Source organism: Odocoileus virginianus, chromosome 9, assembly GCF_023699985.2.
Source record: "Odocoileus virginianus isolate 20LAN1187 ecotype Illinois chromosome 9, Ovbor_1.2, whole genome shotgun sequence".
Classification (NCBI taxonomy): Eukaryota; Metazoa; Chordata; class Mammalia; order Artiodactyla; family Cervidae; genus Odocoileus; species Odocoileus virginianus.
The window spans coordinates 25,314,824-25,338,397 of NC_069682.1; the positions used below are offsets into that span (position 1 = coordinate 25,314,824).

At 39.7% G+C, this 23,574-nt stretch overlaps 1 protein-coding gene across 6 annotated transcripts in view; it reads left to right on the forward strand.

Moving 5' to 3' along the window:
• Positions 1-23,574, forward strand: part of MCM10 (minichromosome maintenance 10 replication initiation factor) — a 43,268-nt gene continuing 19,694 nt past the window's right edge. For 4 of the 6 annotated variants that reach the window (XM_070472077.1, XM_020881357.2, XM_020881355.2 and 1 more), the window contains exons 1-16: positions 1-102; positions 2,501-2,585; positions 5,007-5,348; positions 6,713-6,817; positions 6,953-7,093; positions 8,694-8,865; positions 10,904-11,069; positions 12,741-12,908; positions 14,155-14,271; positions 16,456-16,655; positions 18,163-18,263; positions 18,854-18,964; positions 19,052-19,169; positions 20,985-21,213; positions 22,194-22,335; positions 23,278-23,396. In XM_070472077.1, coding sequence (XP_070328178.1) covers positions 2,579-2,585; positions 5,007-5,348; positions 6,713-6,817; positions 6,953-7,093; positions 8,694-8,865; positions 10,904-11,069; positions 12,741-12,908; positions 14,155-14,271; positions 16,456-16,655; positions 18,163-18,263; positions 18,854-18,964; positions 19,052-19,169; positions 20,985-21,213; positions 22,194-22,335; positions 23,278-23,396 — 2,238 coding nt within the window. In that variant the 5' untranslated portion in view covers positions 1-102; positions 2,501-2,578. The remainder of the gene's footprint in view (positions 103-2,500; positions 2,586-5,006; positions 5,349-6,712; positions 6,818-6,952; positions 7,094-8,693; positions 8,866-10,903; positions 11,070-12,740; positions 12,909-14,154; positions 14,272-16,455; positions 16,656-18,162; positions 18,264-18,853; positions 18,965-19,051; positions 19,170-20,984; positions 21,214-22,193; positions 22,336-23,277; positions 23,397-23,574) is intronic. The other 2 variants (XM_020881361.2, XM_020881358.2) reach the window with 2 other exon arrangements.

Here is a 23,574-nt window from a genome sequence, read left to right on the forward strand (position 1 = left end):
TCAGACGCTGGGGCGGAGAGGAGTTGGAATTTTGGCGGGTCCGGCTGTACGGAGTAAACGGGTGAGGAGCCGGGTAAGAAGCGAGTCTGCGAGTGTTGAGGGGTAGGTTGAGGGGCTTCCGAAGGCGTCTCTGTGAGGGTTTAACGAGCTCTGAGGGCTAGAGGCGCGGAGCTCGGGGGCGCTCAGGAGGGTGAGACGAACTAGGCGAACGTGCAGGTGGCTTGGGCCGATCGCCGGGCTGACGCGGGGCCGGGCGGCAGGCAGGGCCTTGGGTGCGGAGCCGTGGACGGTTTCGGAGCTGGGAAATGGCGGGTAGTTCTGAAAGGCGCCGAGAGGGGCCAGGCGTTCGGCCGTCCAAGCTGTGTAAGGGTCCACTTTTTTTTCTCTTTAAAAGTAAATACATGCCGTTTGGACTTTCTCTTTTATAAATTTATGCTTAAGTTTATGATTTGCTAATAGGGGTGCAAGGCTCCCATCACATCTACTTTCGTGTTATCCAGTTTAAAGTGGGTGAAAAAGTGAAAGTGAAGTCTCTCAGTCGTGTTCGATTCTTTGCGACCCCATGGACTGTAGCCTACCAGGTTCCTCCATCCATGGGATTTTTCAAGCAAGAGTACTGGAGTGGGTTGCCATTTTCTTCTCCAGGAGATCATCCCGACCCAGGGATTGAACCCTGGTCGTCCGCATGGTAGGCGGGCGCGTTACTGTCTGAGCCACCAGGGAACAGATAACAGACAGGTACACCACAGTGGAATGTGCGATAAAGTTGTGAAAGCGATGAGGTGAGAGGGTTCCAGGGGCCTGGTCAGATAGAGTGGTCTGGAAAGGCTTAGAAAAACTGGTAGTTAAGCAGAGACTGAGGAAAGAAAAGGAGATAGGGGAGAGCTTTCCAAAGAGGCCTGAAAGCACTTGTGTGTTCAAGAAGTTCAAAGCAGGCTAGTCTGGATGAAGCATTATTGCGGGGTTGGGGTTGGGTGGAGTGGTTGTAGAAAAAAGAGGAAGTGAGAGTAGGCAGGAAAGCAAGTAGGCTTTGTAAATTTTGTTCTAAGGGCAATGGAAAACTAATTAGAATTTTATTAAGGAAATATTGCAATCTGACTTATGTTCTTAAAAGATTGCAGATATTGCTGAAGAAAGAAAAGATTACTGTAGTGTTTACACAGAGGGTAAATTTCAGCAGGACAGAGGATAAATTTCAGGGGGACAGAGAATCTAATACAGTATTCCAGGCAAAAGATTGATGGTAACTTGGACTAGGTTTTGGGATGAAAAGTTTTTGGAGAGAAGTCAAAGATTTTCGGCTGAAAGAGTTGAAAACCACTGAGTGACTGAGCAGGAGGTCTGTACTGGCAATCAGGGAACGGTGTTGAAATTAATCTTTCCCCAGTAGGGGACTCTGAGGTATACACTGAGTTCCAGATACTGAACAAGGCTCCCATGGGATGTGATCCTATGCCTCTCAGGTTTCTCCCACGTCCTTGCACTCCTTTCAACCTTCACTCCCTCCATTCCATCTTCCACCAGGACCAGCGCTCCTTAAGACATCAGTACTCTCATGATTTTCCCACCTGACTCCTTAGGTTAGAGTCTTCCCAGATGGCTCACTGGTAACAGAATCCACCTGCCCGTGCTGGAGACGTGGGTTTGATCCCGGGGTGGGTAAGATCCCCTGGAGAAGGTCATGGCAACCCATTCCAGTATTCTTGCCTGGAGAATCCCATGGATAGAGGAGCCTGGTGGGCTGCAGTCCATGGGGTCACAAGAAGTCAGACACAACTGAGCACAGTGCAGAAGATATTAGCAATATATTGAAGAAAGAACCCTTAGCATTTGTCAGATGGTCCTAGATGATTGGGGGGGGGGGGGGGGTGGGTAGGGTCAGAGGTGGGTTGGTTATAGAAATGACCAAGACAGTTTGCCCCTATCCAACCCTCAGGAACCTTACAGTCTTTCAGGTTCCCCAGTTGACAGCACAGTGCCAGACACATGATGGATTGTGGGAATGTCTGGTGAATAAATGAAAAGAAAGCACCTTAATTAATCCTTGACATCGAACTTACCAAGATCATATATATTATAGAGCACTTATAAGTTAAACAGTAGCCTAGAAAATTTACACTTTTTTCTTATAGTTTTAAAAATGATTTTAAATGAAAAAAGGAAAGTGCACAGGATAATATAAAGTTATCCTACTTAGCTATGCCAGCTATTCCTCTGAGCTTCATAATGCATGTTCACAGTTTGTCTCACCTGTGTAATCTAGTATCACACAAAACAACTCTGTACCTCAACGAAATTTGCCTAACAGTAACTTGGAGACAAGACACAGGGACTGCATCCATACAAGGAGGGAAAGTTGGTTGGCTGGGGTTAGAAATGGCCAGAGCCTGGATTAATTCTGAGCTTACGCTCCTACAATTTGTAGGATGCTGGATTTGTTGGATATGTAATGTGAGAGAGAACAATTGAGAGTGATTTTTCCTACGTTGATTCCACACAGCCAAGGTTCTGCATTGCTGCCATCTCCTGGTCACCTGATACTCCCTCAGTTTTCCATCATCATTGTTCACTTGACAGCATGGATGGTGAGTCCTGGCAGTTTTCTCAATTTCCCTTTGTTTCGTGAAAAATCAATCTTTTGTCCATGGGCTTGTTGTTACTTTTCTCTCTGTCTCTCTCAGTCACCAAGTCGTGTTCAGCTCTTTTTGCTGCCCCATAGACTGTAGCCTGCCAAGCTCTCTTTTCATGGGATTTCTGAGGCAAGAATACTGGAGTGGGTTGCCATTTCCTTCTTCAGTTGTTACTTATATCACTTATAAAATAATGAAAATAGTTACCTTACCCTCAAGCATTGTCTGAGTAGTTCAATAGAAATCTCACTTCAGTCAGTGAGTGTTATTTGTTTTAACCAGGTGCACTTTCTGCTCCTAACAACATTGGTTGTCTTTTATAGTAATGATGGTTGGCATATACTTACTATGTGCCAGGCACTGCTCTAAGATCTTATAGCTACCTTTTAAAATCATCCATCAGATTAGTTAAAAAATCTTGGATGATGCCTTAGATGTTGGTGAGGTGGTAGGGATTACTACCAGGATTACTAGGGGTAGAGAACTGTTGGTTTGTTTACTGGCCAGTTGGATTTCTTCTTTCTTGAATTATCTGTTTCTTTTATTTGCTCATTTTTACCTCCCCACAATTTGAGCATGATTCCTTTATAAAATCAGAGGCATTTAAAGCACAAGCATTAAGGATACATGATACATTCCCTCACTGAAAAGATGGGGGCTGAAATCTAGAGAAATGAAGGGTCTGTTCAGGATCACATGATGAAACAGGTCAGCACAGGAGCCTGGGTTAGGATAGACACCTCTAGATCAGCAAACCAGTACCTTTTTTACCACTCTATGCTCCTTGACCTCAGAAGGAAATGAGCCAGTGGCCAACTCAGGGTCTAGAATCTGATGAAAGAACCTAAAGCTTAAAGTCAGAGATTACATAATAATTAATCTGAATTGCTTAGTTAGCAATGACTCCAAGACTGCAGGGTGTAGCAAGAGAGAAGAGGCTACTTGGCTACCCAGGCTCCAAGTGAGATAACTGCATACCTAAAACGGAGCCAAGAGGCCCTCCTCTCTCTCCCATTCCAAGCTGTTATAAAGTGCACAGCCTGGAAGAGGCCTGTGCCCACACCACTGGGAACCTTGGATGAGAAAGGCTGCCTAGTGCCTCCACACTCTTGGTCTTGAATCCATCTTGTTATGAGAGAACCAGGGCTGATCCCTCTTCACTGTTTACTAGGTAAATATTTTGCACATATCCCTGCAAAATGAACAAAATTTAGAAGTAGTATAAGAATTTGTCAGAGCTAGACTAAGACTACTTCAACGTATTTCAGTGTCAAAGGTGAACTCTGAAGTGAGGCTGCCTGGGTTCAAATTCCTGCTCTTGACAGTTTGACCTGTGACAAGTCACCAAACATCTGTCTTCCTATCTATTTTGCTCTGAGGATTAAAATCAATTAATACAGTCGTCCCTGGTATCCACAGGGCACGTATTCCAGGACCCTGCATGGATACCAAAATCCAGATGCTCAAGTCCCTGATATGTTAATAAAATGGCATATATTTTTTTGCATACAAGCTACACATATCCTGTACACTTTAAATAATCTCTAGATGACTTATAATACCCAGTGCAATGTAAATGCCTTGTAAATAGTTGCCAGATATGTTAATAAATATGTATTTATGTAAAAAGTATGGAGAATGGCCTTGTGTGATACATCAAAATTATGACAGTGATTATACTGGGGCCTGGTGGCTGTGGTAAGGAGTTGGGATAAGATTTGACATAATAAACTTCTAACGTAAAAGCCAAAAGCAAACATGATAAAAGGTTGTGTATGTGTTAAGTCACTTCAGTCATGTCTGACTCTTTGCGACGCTATGGACTGTTGCCCACCAGGCTCCTCTGTCCATGGGATTCTCCAGGCAAGAATACTGGCATGTTTGCCCTTTCCTTCTCTAATAAAAAGTTAATAGCTAATTCTGGTTGATGGGATATGAGTACATTTAATGTAATGCTTTGTAACTTTCTGTAGTTTTTAAAAATTGCTCAAACAATTAAAAAGTGGGGGAATATATACATCTAGGAACTAAATATATACTTGGCAAGATTTTCAATTATTCCATTGTGGATTGAATTTCATATGCAGGAAGTCATCTGATTAGCTTAAGTAGCGTAGATAAAGAGATCTAGCCCAGTGGCTGGCCCACTGAGATAACTAAGTAGATGCTGGCCCCTACTTTCTTAGCCTAGTTCCAAGAAGCACTTGGGGAGAAGAAAGGTAGAAACAAGAACAATAGTTACAGGTACCAGGCAAAATAGTAAATCTGCAGTCATTTTAACTGCATTATGAATGTTGAATGTTTTAACTCTGCTTGTCAGTGGCTGTTTTTCACAGATAGGCTTCCTTTCTTTCCTTTTTCTTCTTTTTCCCATAGGGGAGGAAGATGATTTGTCTCTGCTGACTGCATTGCTGGAGGAGAATGAGTCGGCCTTGGATTGTAATTCAGAAGAGAGTCAGCCCTTGACCCAGGAAGATGGTGAACCTGACTCATTTGATGAGCTCTTTGACGCTGATGGTGATGGTGAATCTTACACAGAGGAGACTGATGAGGGAGAAGTGGAAAAGGCTGAAAACCAAAAGGAGAATTTGGCCACTCTCTTTGGAGACATGGGAGATTTAACAGACGAGGAAGAAGCTCCTACATCACAATCAACCAAAGAGAGGGTCATCCCTGCTCCTGCTCCCAGTCAAGGGAAAACTAATCAGGAGTTGCAAGGTGCCCTAACCACTTGCTTTCTCTAATTTCTTTATGATAGACCAGATGAAGACTACCCATCTGACAGCTTTCTTCAAAATAGCTGCTGAGTCAGGGGTAGAGATAAATGACTTTGCAAAAAAAAATTGTAGAAGTTAGTGGAGCAAGCATTTAAAGCCAACATTTGAGGGCACAGCAGTCCCCCTGATATCAGGGTCAGCCAGCTATAATTGAGCCTTTGCAAAATGGTTCTAACATTTCTCACACTTATTACAGAAAAATAATACTTTGGGGTTTAGCAAAGGGAGCCAAGGGACAAGACTGCAAAGCCACTACATATTCTGTTTGAGCAGAAGACCATTTCTGAACAGATCCATCTAGGAGTGGCTTTTTCTTTCTTTCCTTTTTTTTTTTGTTTTTTGTTTTTTGTTTTTTGTTAGTGTTGCAGATTTTTTTTCCTGTTTTTATCATCTCACAAAAAAGCAGTATGGCAAGTTTTTTAGTTCATTGTTTCAGGAGCATTGGAGCATGTAAGTGACTTCTCCCAGGTCATTCATGCTAATCTGTATGATTAGGATTCCAGGTAGATTTTTGGCTACAGAATTTCTATTTTAATCCCAACAGAAGATCCAGATACTTATAAACATCAACTAGAAAATGTTTATACATATTAGTAAGTTTTATGAAGTTGTTGTTTGGTTGCTATAGTGTCCAACTCTTTTGAGATCCCGTGGACTATAGCCCACCAGGCTCCTGTGTCCATGGGATTTCCCAGGCAGAAATATTGAAGTAGGTTGCCATTTCCTTCTGCAGGGAGGAGTGCCATTTTCTTATTCCTGACATCTCTCTGATATGTATTTTTTTAACTTACATATGTATTTTTAATTGAAATATAGTTCATTTACAGTTTTATTAGTTTGAGGTGTATAGCATAATGATTTGATATTTTTATAGATTATACTCCATTTAAAGTTATTACTGAATATTGGCTTATTCTCTGTGCTGTACATTATATCCCTGTATCTTATTTGTTTTGTGGTTTAAATATGGAAAGCTTCACAAATTTGCATGTCATCCTTGCTTAGGGGCCATAATCATGTCTTGACTCTTAAGAACTTGTCAACCATGGACATGTATCTAACTGTCAGCAGTGCAAATTCATTATCAGCTTTGGTATTAGAGATTTGTTTACTGGAAATACCATGTTTACTTCTCTAAAGGGGAACTATTTAAAGTGCAAAAGTTAATTGTGAGTTCTCTGTGATTCTGTTGTGGGTCTCAAGTTTTGGAGGTGATGGATAGACATTAAAAATCATTTCAGCACTTTCATTATGTATGATATTTCATCTGGTCTGGTTTTTAAATCAGTATATTTTTTCCCCTAGATGAATTAAGTAAGTTGCAAGAGCAAATGAAGTCCTTACAAGAACAGCTGAAACTAGCGACAATTAAACAGCCTGCAAGTCCAACTCTTTCACGTAAAACCCCAGGTAATCAAACTAATTCTCGGGATAGTATGCATTTCTGTTACAAAGAAATCATAACATTACTTCTGCATCCAACTCCTGGTAAAACAGTTTTTGAACCCCTTTCTCAATTTTCTTTACTAATTTCTTTTAATCAAGTAGAAAAGTCTCCACGTCCCCCTCTTAAGGAGAAGAATGTTCAGAAAATTCAGGAGTCATTGTGCTTTGCTGCGGAGCTTGACATCCCTACTCTACCAAAACCCAAGCGAGTGGCTCGGACACCAAAGGTCTCATCTGCAGGTGTAGTACTCATGGCCCCTAGCTTCTCACTGCCTGGGCTCTGTTTACAGTGTATTTTGGCACTGTTATGTATGGGTATGTGTGTTGGTCTGTCTTACCTGCCCACTGAGAAAAGTAAGTTTCCTGGAAATGGGGACCACATTCTATATTTCATAATCTTTGTGTACATCTCAAAGTGCTTAGAAAATACTTGGGTAGAGAATAAGTATTTAAATGCTTAGTGGATTTAATATTTTTTTGGTTCTATAGTCCTGTAGTTGAATTATAGTGAAATATAACCACTGGGTTGAGTTCTTATGCTAAAAGCTAGAGATTTACTCTTCAGGCTGTGAGACTGAGGCACAGTGATCTCTTTAATAAAATGGTCAAGTTTTATTTGAAACCAGAGGGTTCATTCTTATGAAAAGTCGTCTTTGCTGGGAAGATAGAGGGGTACTCAAATAAAATCCTATTTCAGCACATACATATATACACACAAAATGTAAAGGATTTATAAGCTCTGTGTATTGGTTTTGTTGTACTATCTTTTTGCCTAAAGCAATTACTCTTAGGAAGATCTAAAAGAAAATGACCTGGAGATAACTTGGCTTAGAGTAAGCAGCACTTTATTGATCACACATGTTCAAAAAGGCCCTTTTTGACTATCATTGGCATATGACACAGCAATACAGAATGTCTGTAGCATCTGTGTGTTCATATTTATTTGACAACAGTTGGTATAGTCCATGTATCCACTTACTAATAGTGTTTATTCCCTTAGGACCTCTGATATTACTAAGGTATTTTATTAGGCAGTGTCCAAAGTTGAATTTTGAGGTGTTGAGATAAGGGCATGGTTTCTCACGATTCTAAAAAGTCTAGCGTTACCCTGGCCCCTGCCTTGGGAGCAGTGATCCAAAGTCACTTTGAAAGTAAACACCAATCTTATTTGAGAGAGAGTTATACTTATTAAGGAGACTACCCAAGCTTTCTGACCCTCAGGAACATTATCAAATGCTTATAAAATATGAGAAGAACCATATCTGAATATCCTGGGTCCCTTAACACTCCTGCCACCCCTCCCCACACACACACACACACAAGTAAAATGAAATGAATTGAAATGAAACAAGAAAACAAAGGGAAGCTAACTTTGGATGTCTTTCAGGTAGAATTTGACCTGTGCACAAATCTCCACTAATTACTGATTTCAGAAGGAGGGCTCTTACTCCCTTATGAAATCTACCACAGTGCTCTATATATGGTGAATATTCAAGAAATTGCACAGAGAAACTATTTTAGAGTAGAACTGATGCAGCCACTAGCCACTGGTAGCTAATTAGCTTACAAATTAGGCATTAATTTCCTTAGAGACACTGGTCAGTTTCAGGTGGTCAGTGTCTGCCAGTGGCCACTACATGGACAACAGTGGTATAAAACATTTCCATACACAGGAAGTTCTGGACTACACCGCAGAAGTTTGAGGGTAGTACAGAAATGATCCTGTGGGCTTCTGTTACTCTCTCAAGATTTGACATGTGTTGATTAAAAAAGAAACAATTCCAATAAAAAATGTTTAATTATCAGTGTGGTTTTTCTTTTTAATTTTTATATTTTCTAGAGCCCCAGTGTTCATCTTTGAAGATGAGAAGTATACTCTCCCAACCACTCCGAACAACTCCTGGGAACAAGCCTGGCGGGATGACTAGGGATCAGAGCGCAGGGACACCCAGGAGCTCTGGGGAAATGGCTCAGGAAGTCTCCGTGGAAGCCTTCTCTGGCCTGAGGCTCAGGTCAGTAATTTTGACAGCCCTCTCTTTCACTCTGCTCGTAGGCCCCACAAGATGCCTCTTCCTCCTTCCTAGGGACTGAGCCTTCCAGAGTTAGTGTGTTCGTACCACTGAGTCACATGAAACGTATAGCTCTTGTACTTGACCATACGAGGCCTTTGGCACTGTTTGACTCAGTGTGTTTACATGTGAATAAGGAAGGTTTTCTCTTGTTTGTGTAGAGAATAAAAGATACATGTTCTTAAAAGTGAAATCAATAAATAATAAGTACTGTATTTAACCAGAAACTAGTAGGAACAGTGGTAGAGACTATTCTTAAATACCTAAAGGAATATACAGTTTAACTAGGATAGTAGTATCTTATAATTAATGTTACTAGAAATAAGTCTGCTCTTTTGTATTGTTATGTGGAGAAATTAAGGTATTCAGGCAAAATATAATGGGGAGTGGGAGAGAGGCTCGAAAGAAAGGATGTATATATACACTTAGAGCTGATTCACATTGTATAGCAGAAACTAACACAACATTGTAAAGTAATTATCCTCCAATTTGTAAAAAATAAAAATAGAAATACATCCCAGGATCAGTTCAGGGAAAACCTGGACTTCTAAATCTTCTGTGTCTACTGCTTTGCACCTCTGTTATGACTGCTCTTGAAGCCCTGGGCAGAGAGAACATCCTTACTGAAACCAGATTGCCTTTAATACTGTCTGAGTAGCCAAGGGCAACCGCTCTAGAACACCTGAACCTTGTCAACCTAAACTAAAACTGCTAAGCTTTTAAATTGTATGTTATTGAGCAACGGAAGAATAAGTGACTACTGACATGCAGTAGAAGTTTATTGTAATAACTCCATACTCTTCAAAATTGGGGGGGGATCAATATTTTAATTACATTTGAGACACAGTCTGAGGAATGGAATATAGTAAAAACTCACTGAGGGAACTTTAGGCTGCTTTTTCAATGTAAATGTGGCCCTCCTGAGATAATACTGCCTTTCCCAGTGGAAACACCCTGGAGATAATAAAGGTGTTGTTGATGCAAGTATTGCTATACGTTTGAATTAAATGGAAGTAGATGAAGTTGAAACTAGAAGCCAAAGCTTCTGTGGGGCCTACAAATTTGGGGGGTTGCAGAGATGTTTGAGTCTCTCTCATGATTGTTCTACCTAAACCTCAGAACCTGAAGATGCTCTGTAGGATCATAGCTTCATAGTAACCTGTTAACTCAGAAATCAAACAAGGAAAGGATTTTCCACTTATGTCAGTGTTTCCCTCCTGAATATTTTTTATTGTTGAGTTAGCCCTTGGAGTTTCTGTTCTAGAAAACTTCTGAAAGAGTCAAAAAGCTTGTTTTCTCTTGACTGCTTTCTCTCGTCCTAGAATATGTTATATGATCCAACATGAAACAGATTTTAATGTTCAACTAGAGACAAACAATTTGCAAATTTATGAGTTTTAACCAGTCATTAGAAACAAGAGTATATTAATTGAAGCTTGAGTCAATTTTTTTAATTATGTGAAAAGGTTGGCTTTTAAAAAATCTAATTAGAAATAGTGGAACTGATGAAATTCTCACAGAATTGATGAAATTGAAATATCTTAATTTACCTAAGCAATTCATGATTTTGTATTAAAATTGAGAGATTATTTTTTAAAATAATATTATATTAGCTTTCATAAGAACTGAAATAATTTGTGATCTTTACTTTCTACATAAGTCCCAGTTCTATATCCGTGAAAAAGCAAACCTGGTCTTTAAAATTATCTCCTTTTGAGGAAGGGGCCGTACTGTGTAGCATGGGGGTCTTAGTTCCCAATAAGGGTGAAACTCGTGCCTCCTGCAGTGGAAACACAAAGTCTTAACCACCGAACCACCAGGGAAATTTTACCTGCTGAAAAAATATGTGCTTTGTACTAAGCCTCCCTGAGAACAGGTGCTTTAGAGATTTCTGTCCATAATATCTCTTCTAACCAATTTGCTACAGTGCCAGGTTATCTCTTAGAGTAATAATCTACCAATCGCTGGTGTCTTGACACAGAAAGCCTCGAGTATCCTCCACAGAAATGAACAAGAAAATGATCGGCCGAAAACTTATCAGACTGTCTCAGCTCAAGGAAAAGATGGCAATTGAGAAGCTGGAAGAAATAGACTGGGTGACGTTTGGGGTTATATTGAAGAAAATCACTCCACAGAGTTCTAACAGTGTAAGCTATTTTATTAATCAGCTGTTTCATCACAGATTGGCAGAGATTCATGTTCTTGATTTGTTACCCAGAGCCCATCCGTGTTTGTAGTCATTGCAGTAAGTTCTCAAATTGCCACACCATCACCTGGTTGGTACCAGAGGGGGAAGGCCCTACCTAAAGAAGGTCTTGTTGGACAGGTTTCTTGAGCTTTTTATTGTACACATCATTCTTACTCATTTTACTTGTTGTTTGGTGATGCCTGTGGATGCTCTACGACTCTGAATAATCCCCCTTGTGGAAGGGGAGCACGTCCTCAAAGACAATTTGGAGAGCCTTACTAGATGTAAGATGTCAGTCACAGAAGTCCTGATATTGCTGACCTGTGCCAGTACAGGATGGTACATTTTATTTGACAAATACTACAAGAGGTCTGATAAGTTTTAAAATCACAGTTGACTGAGGTATAACAAAAATTATTCTGTGGCCAAGTCAGAAAAGCTGGATTCTAAGCCTCATTCTCCATTTATCAGGAGACTTGTGGCATTAGGTGGCCCTTACTCTTTCTTTGAGGACCGCCATTTCCTTATCTGTAAAATGAAGGAATTGTCTTTTGATTATCTGAAAGGCTGTCTCTAAAATACTGCAGATTATCTTGTTCAAAACTAATTTCATCCTCCAGTTTTGATCTTGGCTAACCTTAAATTTTTTTATGAGCTCTGACACCAGAGATTGAGTTTCAGATTCTGAGTCCTGCTCTATCCCTGTTCTGTCTCAGTAACTGTGAACAAGGCTGGTTTTCATGTGATTAAGTTCATAATTGCATCACCACTGGCTATAATGACATTGAAATAATCGGTGTGAAATTTATCTGAACTTCTCTAAGAATGGCATTGTATAAATCCTTAGAAGAATAATTATAATACTGGACCTGTAGCCATACCCACTCTGGGCTGCCTCTGTGAAGTAGCTTGATTCAGTATTGTGTGAATTGCTTTTTTAAAAAAATCTATAAACATGGAAGTTGTTCCTATTATATGTGGCTAGCATTTTGAGTTTCTTGATATGTCATAGTATTTCCAAAATTTTAGAGTTAAATACAACCAGTTTTCTTTAAATGACACTGTTTTTCTTCTAAGCTAAGGAAAGATTTAGAAGCACTGAACTGAAATTTCCTTATTAATATTAAAATAACAATGATAATAATATTTATTAAATATACATCAGTAAATTTTTTATTGAAGGTTAGTTGGTTTACAGTGTTGTGTTTTAGGTGTACAGCAAAGTGATTCAGTTATACCTATGTAGATATGTTTCATGTTCTTTTCCATTATGATTTATTACAGAATATTGAATATAGTTCCCTATGCTTTACAGTACTAGTCCTTATTGTCTAAAGATTTTATGTAATAGTTTGTGTCTGCTAATAACAAGTTTGAAGAAACACAGTTAACAAGAAAGCTATTTCTTTCTGAGGCTTGCCTTTCTTCACCTTCATTTCTAAAATGAGAAGAGGCATACCAAAGCCTTGAGAAAGGATTAATTTATAATTAACAGACATTCTGATGATAACCTATTCAGACTGGGTCATGCTTAGATATTTTCCACAGTAGAATACTTGGACTGTAAATGAAGACATTGTAACCCATTGTTCAAGATTTATTAAAGATAAGCATAAATGATTTGCTCCAGGGGAAAACATTTAGCATCTGGCGACTGAATGATCTTCGTGACCTGACACGATGCGTGTCACTGTTCCTGTTTGGAGAGGTTCACAGAGAACTCTGGAAGACTGAGCAGGGTTCTGTCATAGGGCTGCTCAATGCAAACCCCATGAAGCCCAAGGATGGTTCGGAGGAGGTAAGACTGTTTCCAGGGGTGGGTTTGGTTTTTTTGTGGTCTTTATAACTTAGCTGAGTTCTATCAAAAACCTTTATGCTGGTCTACCTCCAGGTAATAAGTCAAGCTTTTGTATTATTTTGACCCCATTTTACTGGCTTTTTATTTGTCATTCGTTTCTTACCTTCCAGTATTATGAATTTCAGACTACACTAGAGTATTTTATGACAACTTATTTCATTATATTTTTTCAAATTTGTTCCAAGCTTCCTGGAATTTATTTTTCAGTTCTTGGGCTCAGGTTCCCTTCCATCTCCTATAAATATCCTTGATAGCATCAGGAAGGGAAGGGTTTATAGTTGAGGAGGGTTTGTTCTGTTTGTTAGTACAGTCATAGCTGCAACTTACGAATTTTCATTTTCAAAATGACTTTTCACTGTCTTAAGCAGCATTAGAGTTTGGGTTACTACCTACTGATTCTCTAGTAAATTGCAAACCTAGGTACAGTGTGAACACTAACAGTTCCTCCACAGGAGTTAACAAGCGGCTACTGCTGCTGTTATAGACACATTATTATTATATCAGGAGTGAGCGACAAAGTTGTTGGCATTCATTGCTTTCTTGAGAGAATAGCAACAAATCTTCATTTATTGGTTTGGAAGGTGTTTGGGCACAAGTAACAGAAAAGCTTTGCTACAGTTCTTTGTAACGGTAGACACTGAGGTTTTTGTTTTTCTTGGATAATAAAAAATCCAGACATAGGCAGTGTAGTAATTCCCTGATACCAGGGCTGGTGTTCATGAGTCTTCTCAGATTTCCCTCTTGGTCACAAGATGGCTTTGAAACCCTAGCCATCACATCTCCATTGAAGCCAGGAAGTCAGCCAGCCTCTTTACTCTGCTTTTATAGAAAAGCAGATTTCCTGGCTATCTTCCCTGCAGACTCCTGCTTCAGTCTCATTGGCCAGAGTGGAGTCACATGACAATCACTAGCTGCAAAGAATGCTGGGAAAACTGGGAACCCACTCCATCACTCGAGGCTGAGCATTAGGATTCTGATAGTAAAGACCAGGAGGGAACAGAGAACTAAATGTCTTCTGTCTCTCCCATTTCTACAACTGTTTTACAGAGCACTGGCTTCAAATCCCAGGGCACTTATGAAAAGGATAAAAAGCCTAACTCATGCCAACCATTATTATATCCGTTCTTGGCTGGTGAGGGGCCATACCTTTGTTTACTTTTAATTCCTACTACCTCTTTTTCTACAGATATGCTTATCTATTGATCATCCTCAAAAGATCTTAATTATGGGGGAAGCTCTTGACCTGGGAACCTGTAAAGCAAAGAAAAAGAATGGAGAACCATGTACACAAATTGTGAATTTGGTAGGTTTCAGCTTTGTTGGGGTGGTTTTTGCTAAAGAAAGTAACTAATAGGAATAAATTTTAGGCACTTTACCGGTAATGACCTATTTGGAACTGAGTTTCCTGCATAATAGGAAGCATCAAAGTGAGAAAGTAGAATGTGTGGTTAATAGTGGCCAGTTTAAAAAGCTGAGGGCAGGGGAAGGATTTAACCTCTTAGGAAACTGATCTTTTATTACCAGCTGGTTGGGAAGTATAAGAAAGACAGAAGTTTAATTTGCCCTCAATTCTTTCTAGTGCTGAAGATCAAACACTAATGATGAAATACACTGCAACCTTATTTTAGCCAGTACATAACTATTCTACCTTTTATTAGAACTCTCTTTTTTGAAAAGTAAATAAACATTGTACTGAGATAGAATGCACATACCAGACCATTCAGTTTTGAAGTGCACAATCTAGTGATTTTTAATGTATTCACAGGGTTGTGCAATCATCTCCACCAGGTAATTTCAGAACATTTTCAGTCCACTTCTAAAAACCCATACCCACTAACAGTAATTCTCCATTCCCCTTCTCCTCCAGTCCTGGCAACTACTCATCTACTTTCTGTCTATAGATTTGCCTGTTCTAGACATTTCATACAGTGGAATTGTATAATGTACAGCCTTTTGTATCTAGCTTCTTTGTACTTAATGTTTAAGACTCATCTGTGCTATGCTCATGCTACAAAGCCTTTTATCAGCACTTCATTCCTTTTGGTATTTGATTACTACTCCATTGTATGGATAGACTACACTGTTTATCCATTGGTTGATAGACACTTAGGTGGTTTTCATATCTGACTGTTATGAATAATGCTGCTGTCAACATGCATATACAGGTTTTTATGTGGATGTCCATTTCAGTTCCCTCAACTATACACCTGGAGTGGAATTGCTGGATCTGCATTTAGGTTTTTGAGGAACCACCAAACTGGTTTCCCAGGTGGCTTTTACAGTCTCCCTGGCAGTGTGTGAGGGTTCTAGTTCTCTAACACTTTGTTACTGTCTGTCTTTGAGTACAGCCATCCAAGTGGATGTGAAGTGGTACTTAGAGCTCTTTGAAAGGACTGGATAATAGGTTCTGGTTTCATCTCTTTTTATTTAGCTCATAGCTGTCTAACAGACGAACTAGTGAGCAGGAAATAGGGAGGAAGGAGACAGTTGGAAAGAGGTCTCAGGGGAAGTGTACCTGGCAGATCACAAGAGCTGGACCATTAAACCTCCATGGTCAGCATCTCTTAAATTTCACCCAGTTCAGCAATACTTCACAGTTTCTCTTTGCTCCTTTCACTGTAAGAGTAGCATTTATCTGAGAGTCAACCAGAGAGACAGAAAGGAAACTGATTCTGTTGAGGTAAAATTCACATTATGTATAGTTAACCATTTACATCAGTAATATTTAGTGTATTCACTTTATTGTGCAACCACCAGCTTCAGGTTTCAAAATCTTTTCATCACCCCATTGAAAAACACCCCCTAGCAATTAAGTAACCATTTCCCTGATGACCTGTAATCTGTTTTCTATCTCTGTGGATATATGCCATGAAAGGAATCATGCAACATGGGACCTTTGTGTCTGACTTCTTTCATTTGGCGTATTTTCAAGGTTCATCCTGGAAACAGACTTTATTTCCATTGTAGAAAGAGGACAAAGGCAGTGAAAAGTACCACTTTTTCTTGTACCTGAATAGTGTGTTCAGAGTTTAGTCCCCTTAACTTTTTTTCTTAATTTTTATTGAGTCTAGTTGATTTATAATGTTGTGTTAGTTTCATATGTTAGTATACAACAAAGTGAATTAGTTATATATATACTTACACCCACTCTTTCTTAGATTCCTTTCCCATATAGGCCATTACAGAGTACTGAATAGAGTTCCCTGTACTATAGAGTAGGTCCTTACTAGTTATATATTTTATATATCATAGTGTGTGTGTATGAATCCCAGTCTTCCAATTTATCACCCCCACTCCACCCCCTTACCTAGAGGATGAACTTCTAAGTTGCTTCTTAGCTGTGGATAGAGAATGATCTCAGAAGTTAGCCAGGAGGGTTTTCCCCCACAGAATAGCTCTCTGAGGCTGGGAGAAAGGAGTTGTGTCCATTAACATTGTCCCCAGCCTGTTGCCCTAATGTTGATAAAGCTGCTCTTTCTCTTCACAGAACGACTGTGAGTACTGTCAGTATCACATCCAGGCCCAGTACAAGAGGCTTAGCGCCAGGCGAGCTGACTTGCAGTCCACCTTCTCTGGAGGCCGCATTCCAAAGAAGTTTGCTCGCAAAGGCATCAGCCTGAAAGAACGGCTGTGTCAGGATGGTTTTTACTATGGAGGTGTTTCTTCAGCCTCATATGCAGCCTCAATGTAAGACATTCTCAGAGCTTCTTTGAGGGCTGAGGTCTTCATTTAAGAGTAAACCCAGGACTTCTCTGGTGGTTCAGTAGTTATGACTCCATGCTTCCACTGCAGGGGGCATGAGTTGCATCCCTGATTGGGGAAGTTCTGCATGCTGTGCTGTGTGGCCGGAAAGGAAAAAACAATAAACACAGTGGTTGTACATTTTTGTCCCAGTCCTCAAAGGTTTGTACAGGTTTTATCTTTTATAACATGCTACCTAAAACAATGTAGCAGAGGAGAAGAGACCCAAAACAAGGTTACTTCATTCCTGGGAAGAGAAGAAAACACTTAGAAGGAGGAGAAACTGAGTCGGGCTATCCTGGTCTTTAACGGGGAGCCCACACTTCCTCTTGGCTTCTAATGTGAATAGTCCAACTTTGTCAGGACTGATTGGCCACTGAAAGTGTTCATCATAGTGTTGACATCCTTGAAATCATTTCCATCGTGACTGTGAGTGTTAAGTTGTAGATCTCAGAGAACCCACAGTGACTTAGTGAATGAGTATGCAGAGAAACCTCACAGGGGAGGGGGATACTGCTGAAGCCAGCACCCCTGGGAATCTCAGCCTGTCCCTAGAGTCCCTGAGTAGGTGATTGATAGCCTGTCACCTGACTCTCTAAAATACATTTGAGGCAGGGATTTGGCTCAAGGGCGCTACAGTTGGTCCAAGAATAAAACAGATTTTGTCTTCAATCCAAGAGACACTGGACTAGAGGACTCTCACTTCTCACTTAATCTTATTTTGTAATATCAAGAACATTTTTAAGATTTAAAATAATGTCTATTTTAGCAAATTGCAAAAGGCAATACACATAATGTTTTTTTTAAACGTATGTACAATTTAGCCAAAAGGAGACAATAAAAACCATTTATAATCCCACCATCTAGATAACTTAGTTTTGGTATATATGGTTTGGGGGGGACATTTTCCATAAGTATAAATTTTTAAGAGTATAAAATGAAGTCATAGTATGCCTATAATTTGCAATGTTCTTCTTTCCCATGAAAATAATGAATTTTTCTTTGTGGAATATTCACTTAACAGCATTATTTTTAGTGGCTACATAGTATTCTTTTACATGGCTCTGATAATTTAAATAATTCCCTATGGATAAACATTTTTAGTATTTCTAACTTTTAACAATACAAAGCTTCCATTAAAATCCTAAATTTTTGCATAGGTCTTACATAAATCCTAGACTTCTTGATAAGTCCTAGTCTTGATCAAAGTGTTCGCATATTTTTATTTCTTTTGCCAATTTACTTTTCCAGAATGGCCTTCAAGCAAGTTTGTAGGTTGCCTATCTTAGGTCTGTGACATAATGCACGCACCAGTTATGGGTAGGACCATGGTATTAACTATAGTCTACTTAAAAGGAGCTTTGAGAAACATTGACATTTTATAACAACTACTTTTCTGTCTTCTTTACCTTATAGAGCATTGACTTTCAGTGGTTTTCATTTTCCTTTTCAGTGCAGCGGCTGTTGCACCTAAAAAGAAGATTCAAACCACTCTGACTAACCTGGTGGTTAAGGGCACAGACTTGATTCTTCAGGAAACTCAACAAAAACTAGGTAACTTTGTTTCTTTCTCCATCTTAAATTTGTAATCTTCAGGATTGAAAACAGTTAGTTCCTAACTCTAAATTATACTGAGTGATGTGGCCTAAACTAAAAGAACCAAGCTTCATTGGCAGCATCTTAAGCAACAGCATATTAATCTTAGCTGTGTCTTAGGTTTTTAAAACATCTTAATGTATCTGGGTCTAAGTATAGCACTAGAATCAGTTATTGTCAACTTCCTGTCTTTCACTAAAACAGATCCAGGTCAGAGAATGCCACCTCCACTCTGTCCTGGGGGCTCTGTTTATAACAGCAGTCAAAGTCTAGTGTGGACCCTTTCCTGTAGTGCATAATGGAGAAATAGTGTGTGAAATGACCCCTCAGATAACAGTATTTTAATCATGCTTTAAAAGTAAGATATTTGTCTTACCTTTGCAGTCCTACTGGTCTGATATTAGAGGTTAAGGATTCTCTTTTCTCTTGACATTCCATCTACTTCATTTACAAATGAAAAAATTATAAAGCAGAGTTTAAAAAGGAAAAAGACACATGACAGAAAATAGACTGAATTTTGAATCCTCTAAACCTGATATATATTTCAGGAATGCCCCAGAAGAGCTTGTCTTGTTCTGAGGAATTCAGGGAATTGATGGACTTGCCTACATCTGGAGCCAGAAACCTGAAACATCATTTAGCCAAAGCCAAGTCATCAGGTAGAGTCAGCCTGCACCTGCTCTAGTATCCACACCTGAGACCCTGCCCCCTCTCAGAACTTCCTCAGCCTGTGGCTTGTGTTTTAGGGATCGTGGGGAGCCAGAAACCTGCTTTCCAGTCTATCTCAGCATCAGCCCTCTTGAAGCAACAGAAGCAGCATATGTTAGAGATGCGGAAAAAGAAATCAGAAGAGATACAGAAACGGTAGGAGTCACAGGTTTAATATTCCCTGTTTAGATTGCTCATCTCATGAATTCTGAGGCTGTCCTAATAGATTTCAGAAATGTGACTTTGGATTTGAGGTGGTTGGCCACCTTTTCAACTTTAAAAGTTTTTAAAAAATAATTTTAGCATAACTTTTAAAGTTATAAAGCATTTAAAGATAAGTATTTCTGACTGATGCTAGTGAATCCTGAGACCAGATACTATAGGCTATAGTAATTAATGTCACTGTAGGAAAGAGAAAGTAATGACATACAAAGACAGTTTTGTTAAAAAGGGAAGTAGACTTTGGCCAGTTTGCTACCCATTTCTCAGTTTTGCCAGTTAGGTTTTTTAATTACAGTCTCAGCCAGTGCATGGCTTCTGCATTTGTTCAGGTCAGTGATAAAATTGAGACACCGAGAATGGAGTGTCATTTGAGAGGCAAAATCAAGTGGAAATGGGTATGGAAAGTAAATGAATCAAAGACTCTTGAACTCAAGTTATCTGAATGGTAGTAAAAGCTACTGTCTACAGGCACCCAGTGTGCACTGACCACCATGCTTTACACTGTACACACATCACATTGATCCTTACCATAATCCGTGAAATGTTATTATCCTTGTTTTGTGACTAATGTAACTGAAGACCAGAGAGCTAGTAGATGGTGGAGCCAAGTTTAAACTCACACCTACTCCAGTGTTGAACCATTGCTGTCCCAGACTTGGGCTCTTACAGAGTATGTGGTTCCATGGAGGGGAAAGGTCTATTACAAGTCAAGAAGAGATGCTTTGGAAAAATAGGGGAACAGATTTGGCCTCAGGCAGGTTAGTTTGAGGTCCTGGTAGGCTATCTATAGTGGTATTCATCAGGGGCCTACAGATGACATGAATGTATATGTAGATACATGGACATATGTGGCCCTTGTGGGGAGTGGAAAATACCTGTCAGTTTAAAGGCATTGTGGTTTAAAGTTTTTCAAAGTTTTCCTAGCCAGACATAACTTATCTTTGGGCAGCATCTGGTAGGCAGTTTGCAAACTCAGCCTGGAACTTAGCAGGAGTGGGGATAATATGGTAGTGAAAAGAAGACTGGCTCAGGATTACCTGGTACTGGACCTCAGCCTGTAACTTAATGGGCAGTGGGGTCTTGGGCCTCAGTTTCTTCATCTCTACAATGAGAAGTTTAGACAAATGATTTCTGACCTTTGTTGTTTTTACATAGCCCTTGAAGCCACATATGAAGGGATGAGAGGGAGATTCAAGGTGGAGGAGATATATTATACAGCAAAAACTAACACAACATTGTAAAACAACTATACTAGAAAAATAAAATATCATCTTAAAACTAAAAGCCCATATATAAAATAATCAGTGTGAATTATATTAATAGTGCCCTTCTTTTATGACTTCCAAATATATCGTGTGTGTTACCTCATCCTAGTAGAATAAACAAAATACACAGATTCAGTGAGTTCCTGAAGCATCTCAGCTAACCAGAAGGCTCAGAATATAGTCCACAGCTCACCTTCAGAGCTGACGATGCTCCATATACCGACCCCACTTAGAAAGCCAATTGATGAAATTAGTAATCAGTTCTAAATTGGTGAAACAATTTGCATTTATTGAGTGAAAAATCAGCTAAATGAAGAATTAGTGAGGCTAGTTTTGTTTTTACTATGCGCTAATCTAAATAACCAAGGATGGAAAATTATCTTACTGACGACTACTTAATCAGCTGGTGGCCTGCCTGCGGTCTCCCAGCCTGTGTGTTTTGTGCTTGTGTGCGTACTTTGTGACTGCCTTTTTCTTTATAAAGCTTTTTGCAAAGCTCCAGTGAAAGCAAGAGCCCAGCTGTGCCATCCTCTTCTCAGCAGCCCCCTTGTCGATCTCCACCAACGGGGGCTGAATTCCCCAAGATGAAAGGAACCCCAACCGCACAGATGCCCAAGCTTGGAAGAGGCATCTCAGAAGGAGATGATGTCCTCTTTTTTGATGAGTCACCACCACCAAGACCAAAACTGAGTGCCTTAGCAGAAGCCAAAAAGGTAACTGGCATCTGTTTTTTTCACCACTTGGATTTGTATTCTGTGAGACATACCTGGTGCTTCAAACTTAATATACCCATGACCAGAAAAGAGTTACCTCATACTTATTTATTGATCATGATAATTAGAGTCAAAGGAATTTTAAATGATAATTTGTACCAACAATGCCATTAATTTAATCCAAGAAAACTAGCCACTGTCTCCACATTATTTCTTATCAGACTGGAGGAGATAACATGGAAGAAATCTTATGTAGAAGCCCAGGCTGTAGACAGCTAAAAGCTAAGTTGCTCTGATTGAAGTGGCAGTTGGGGGTGGTCAGAACCTCTCCTCTTCCTGAGTCACTGAGCCCCCGACCTGAACCTGTCTTCTCTGTCCTAGTTAGCAGCTAGAATCACATGAAGAGCAAAGGCTATCTGCAAGGCAAGCCACCTTCAGTAATAATAATAGCAGTTACATACCTATGTTACTATTATTCTGTGTCTGTGATTTGTGCATACATACTATTTACTGTGTACAAGTACATGCTTGGCTTGCATTATCTCGTTTTATCCTTACAACTGCAGCCCTAAAAGATAAGGTTGTTATCTGTCATCTTCATTTTACAAATGTAGAAACTGAAGCTGAACAATTAAGTCAGGTTATAAACTAGTAAGTGACAGACTTGGAATTCTATCTTTTTTCTGTCCTGAAACAAACTTCTAAAATGTTTATGTGGTTCCTTTATGGATCTAAAGGCTTACAGACTATCTGAAGTTAAAAAATAAACTAAGATTTGGTTTGCTAACTTAGAGACCTGTCTTTCCTTCTTTGAAGTTTTAATGATTGTGTTAATAATGCTAAGTAAAATGAAGATAGATTTTGCTAATGTATGTTTGAGAACTGCCAGAATTCACTGGTTAATCACTGGAAAGGGATACAGAGCTACAGACACCTATCTTATTTAGATTTTTATCTCCCTCTCTTTTCTGTTTTCCTAGTTAGCTGCTATAACCAAATTAAGGTCAAAAGGCCAGATTCTTACAAAAACAGACCCAAATAGCATTAAGAAGCTAAAGGAACCCCAGGATGTCCTGGAAGTGAAGGAACGTGTAGAAAAGAACAGCACATTTTCTCCTCAAGGTACTGCAAATGGGAAGCTGTCCAGTGGGAAAGAGACACTACTTATAGAGGAAACGTTGCAAAACACAATCAGCCTGAAGACTGAAAGTGAAAGTCGCATCCTACTCTTTGCGCCCCCATGGACTATACAGTCCAGGGAATTCTCCAGGCCAGAATATTGGAGTGGTAGCCTTTCCCTTCTCTAGGGGATCTTTCCAACCCAGGGATCGAACCCAGGTCTCCCACATTGCAGGCAGATTCTCTACCAGCTGAGCCACAAGGGAAGCCCAATACTGGAGTGGGTAGCCTATCCCTTCTCCAGCGGATCTTTCCGACCCAGGAATCGAATTGGGGTCTCCCACATTGCAGGCAGATTCTTTACCAACTGAGCTATCAGGGAAGCCCTCGACATCAAAAGGCATTACTTTTTTTCCACTTTTCCTATATGGAGAGTACCTCAGTAAAATTTCTGCAGCTGGAACTGATTGTTTTTTATAATCACATTGAATTAAAATGAAATTATGTACAATTTAAAATCTTGAGATTACTCATTGGATCTTTGCACCTATATGTTAGTATAAAGATTTACTTTGCTTTAAAGGAGCAGACTTTATTTTAAATTGCCCTGTTTTAATTTTTAAAACTGAAGCTGACAGTTGTCACTTTAGCCTCAATTTGTAGATAGGAATTTTGTTGTTGTTACCTCTTTTCATAATTGGCCCTTATTTTAAGGTGAAAAAGAGATTATAATTTAGTGATCAAACCTGCCATCCCCTCCCTCCATTCTAGCTTGTACTTCTCAATTCGCTTCTTCTAAGAGCCTCCCTTTGTTGGTACCAGGGGAGATAAATTCAGTTTGAAGGGTCTTATGGTGGGGAACACAGAGCTGGGGGAAGCTGAGTTGGTGAGGCACTCTGACTCTCTGCAGTTCCTCTGACAGCTCACACTTTCATTCTGCTCTAGCTGAGGATGAATTGGAGCCTGCCAAGAAAAAAAGGAGAGAACAACTTGCCTACCTGGAATCTGAGGAATTTCAGACAATTCTAAAAGCAAAATCGAGGCACACAGGGATCTTAAAAGAGGTAAGAAAGAGCCCAGAAGGTCACAGGTAACAGAGCTATCCTCTGACTCGGGTGTTCTGTCATGGGACCCAGAATTTGTTCCTGTAACCTCAGCTGAGACATTAGTTGTATCTTTGTTTCAATTTATTTTGAAGAACAGGAATATTGCTAATAGATTTTAGCTTTGCCTTTGTTGCTT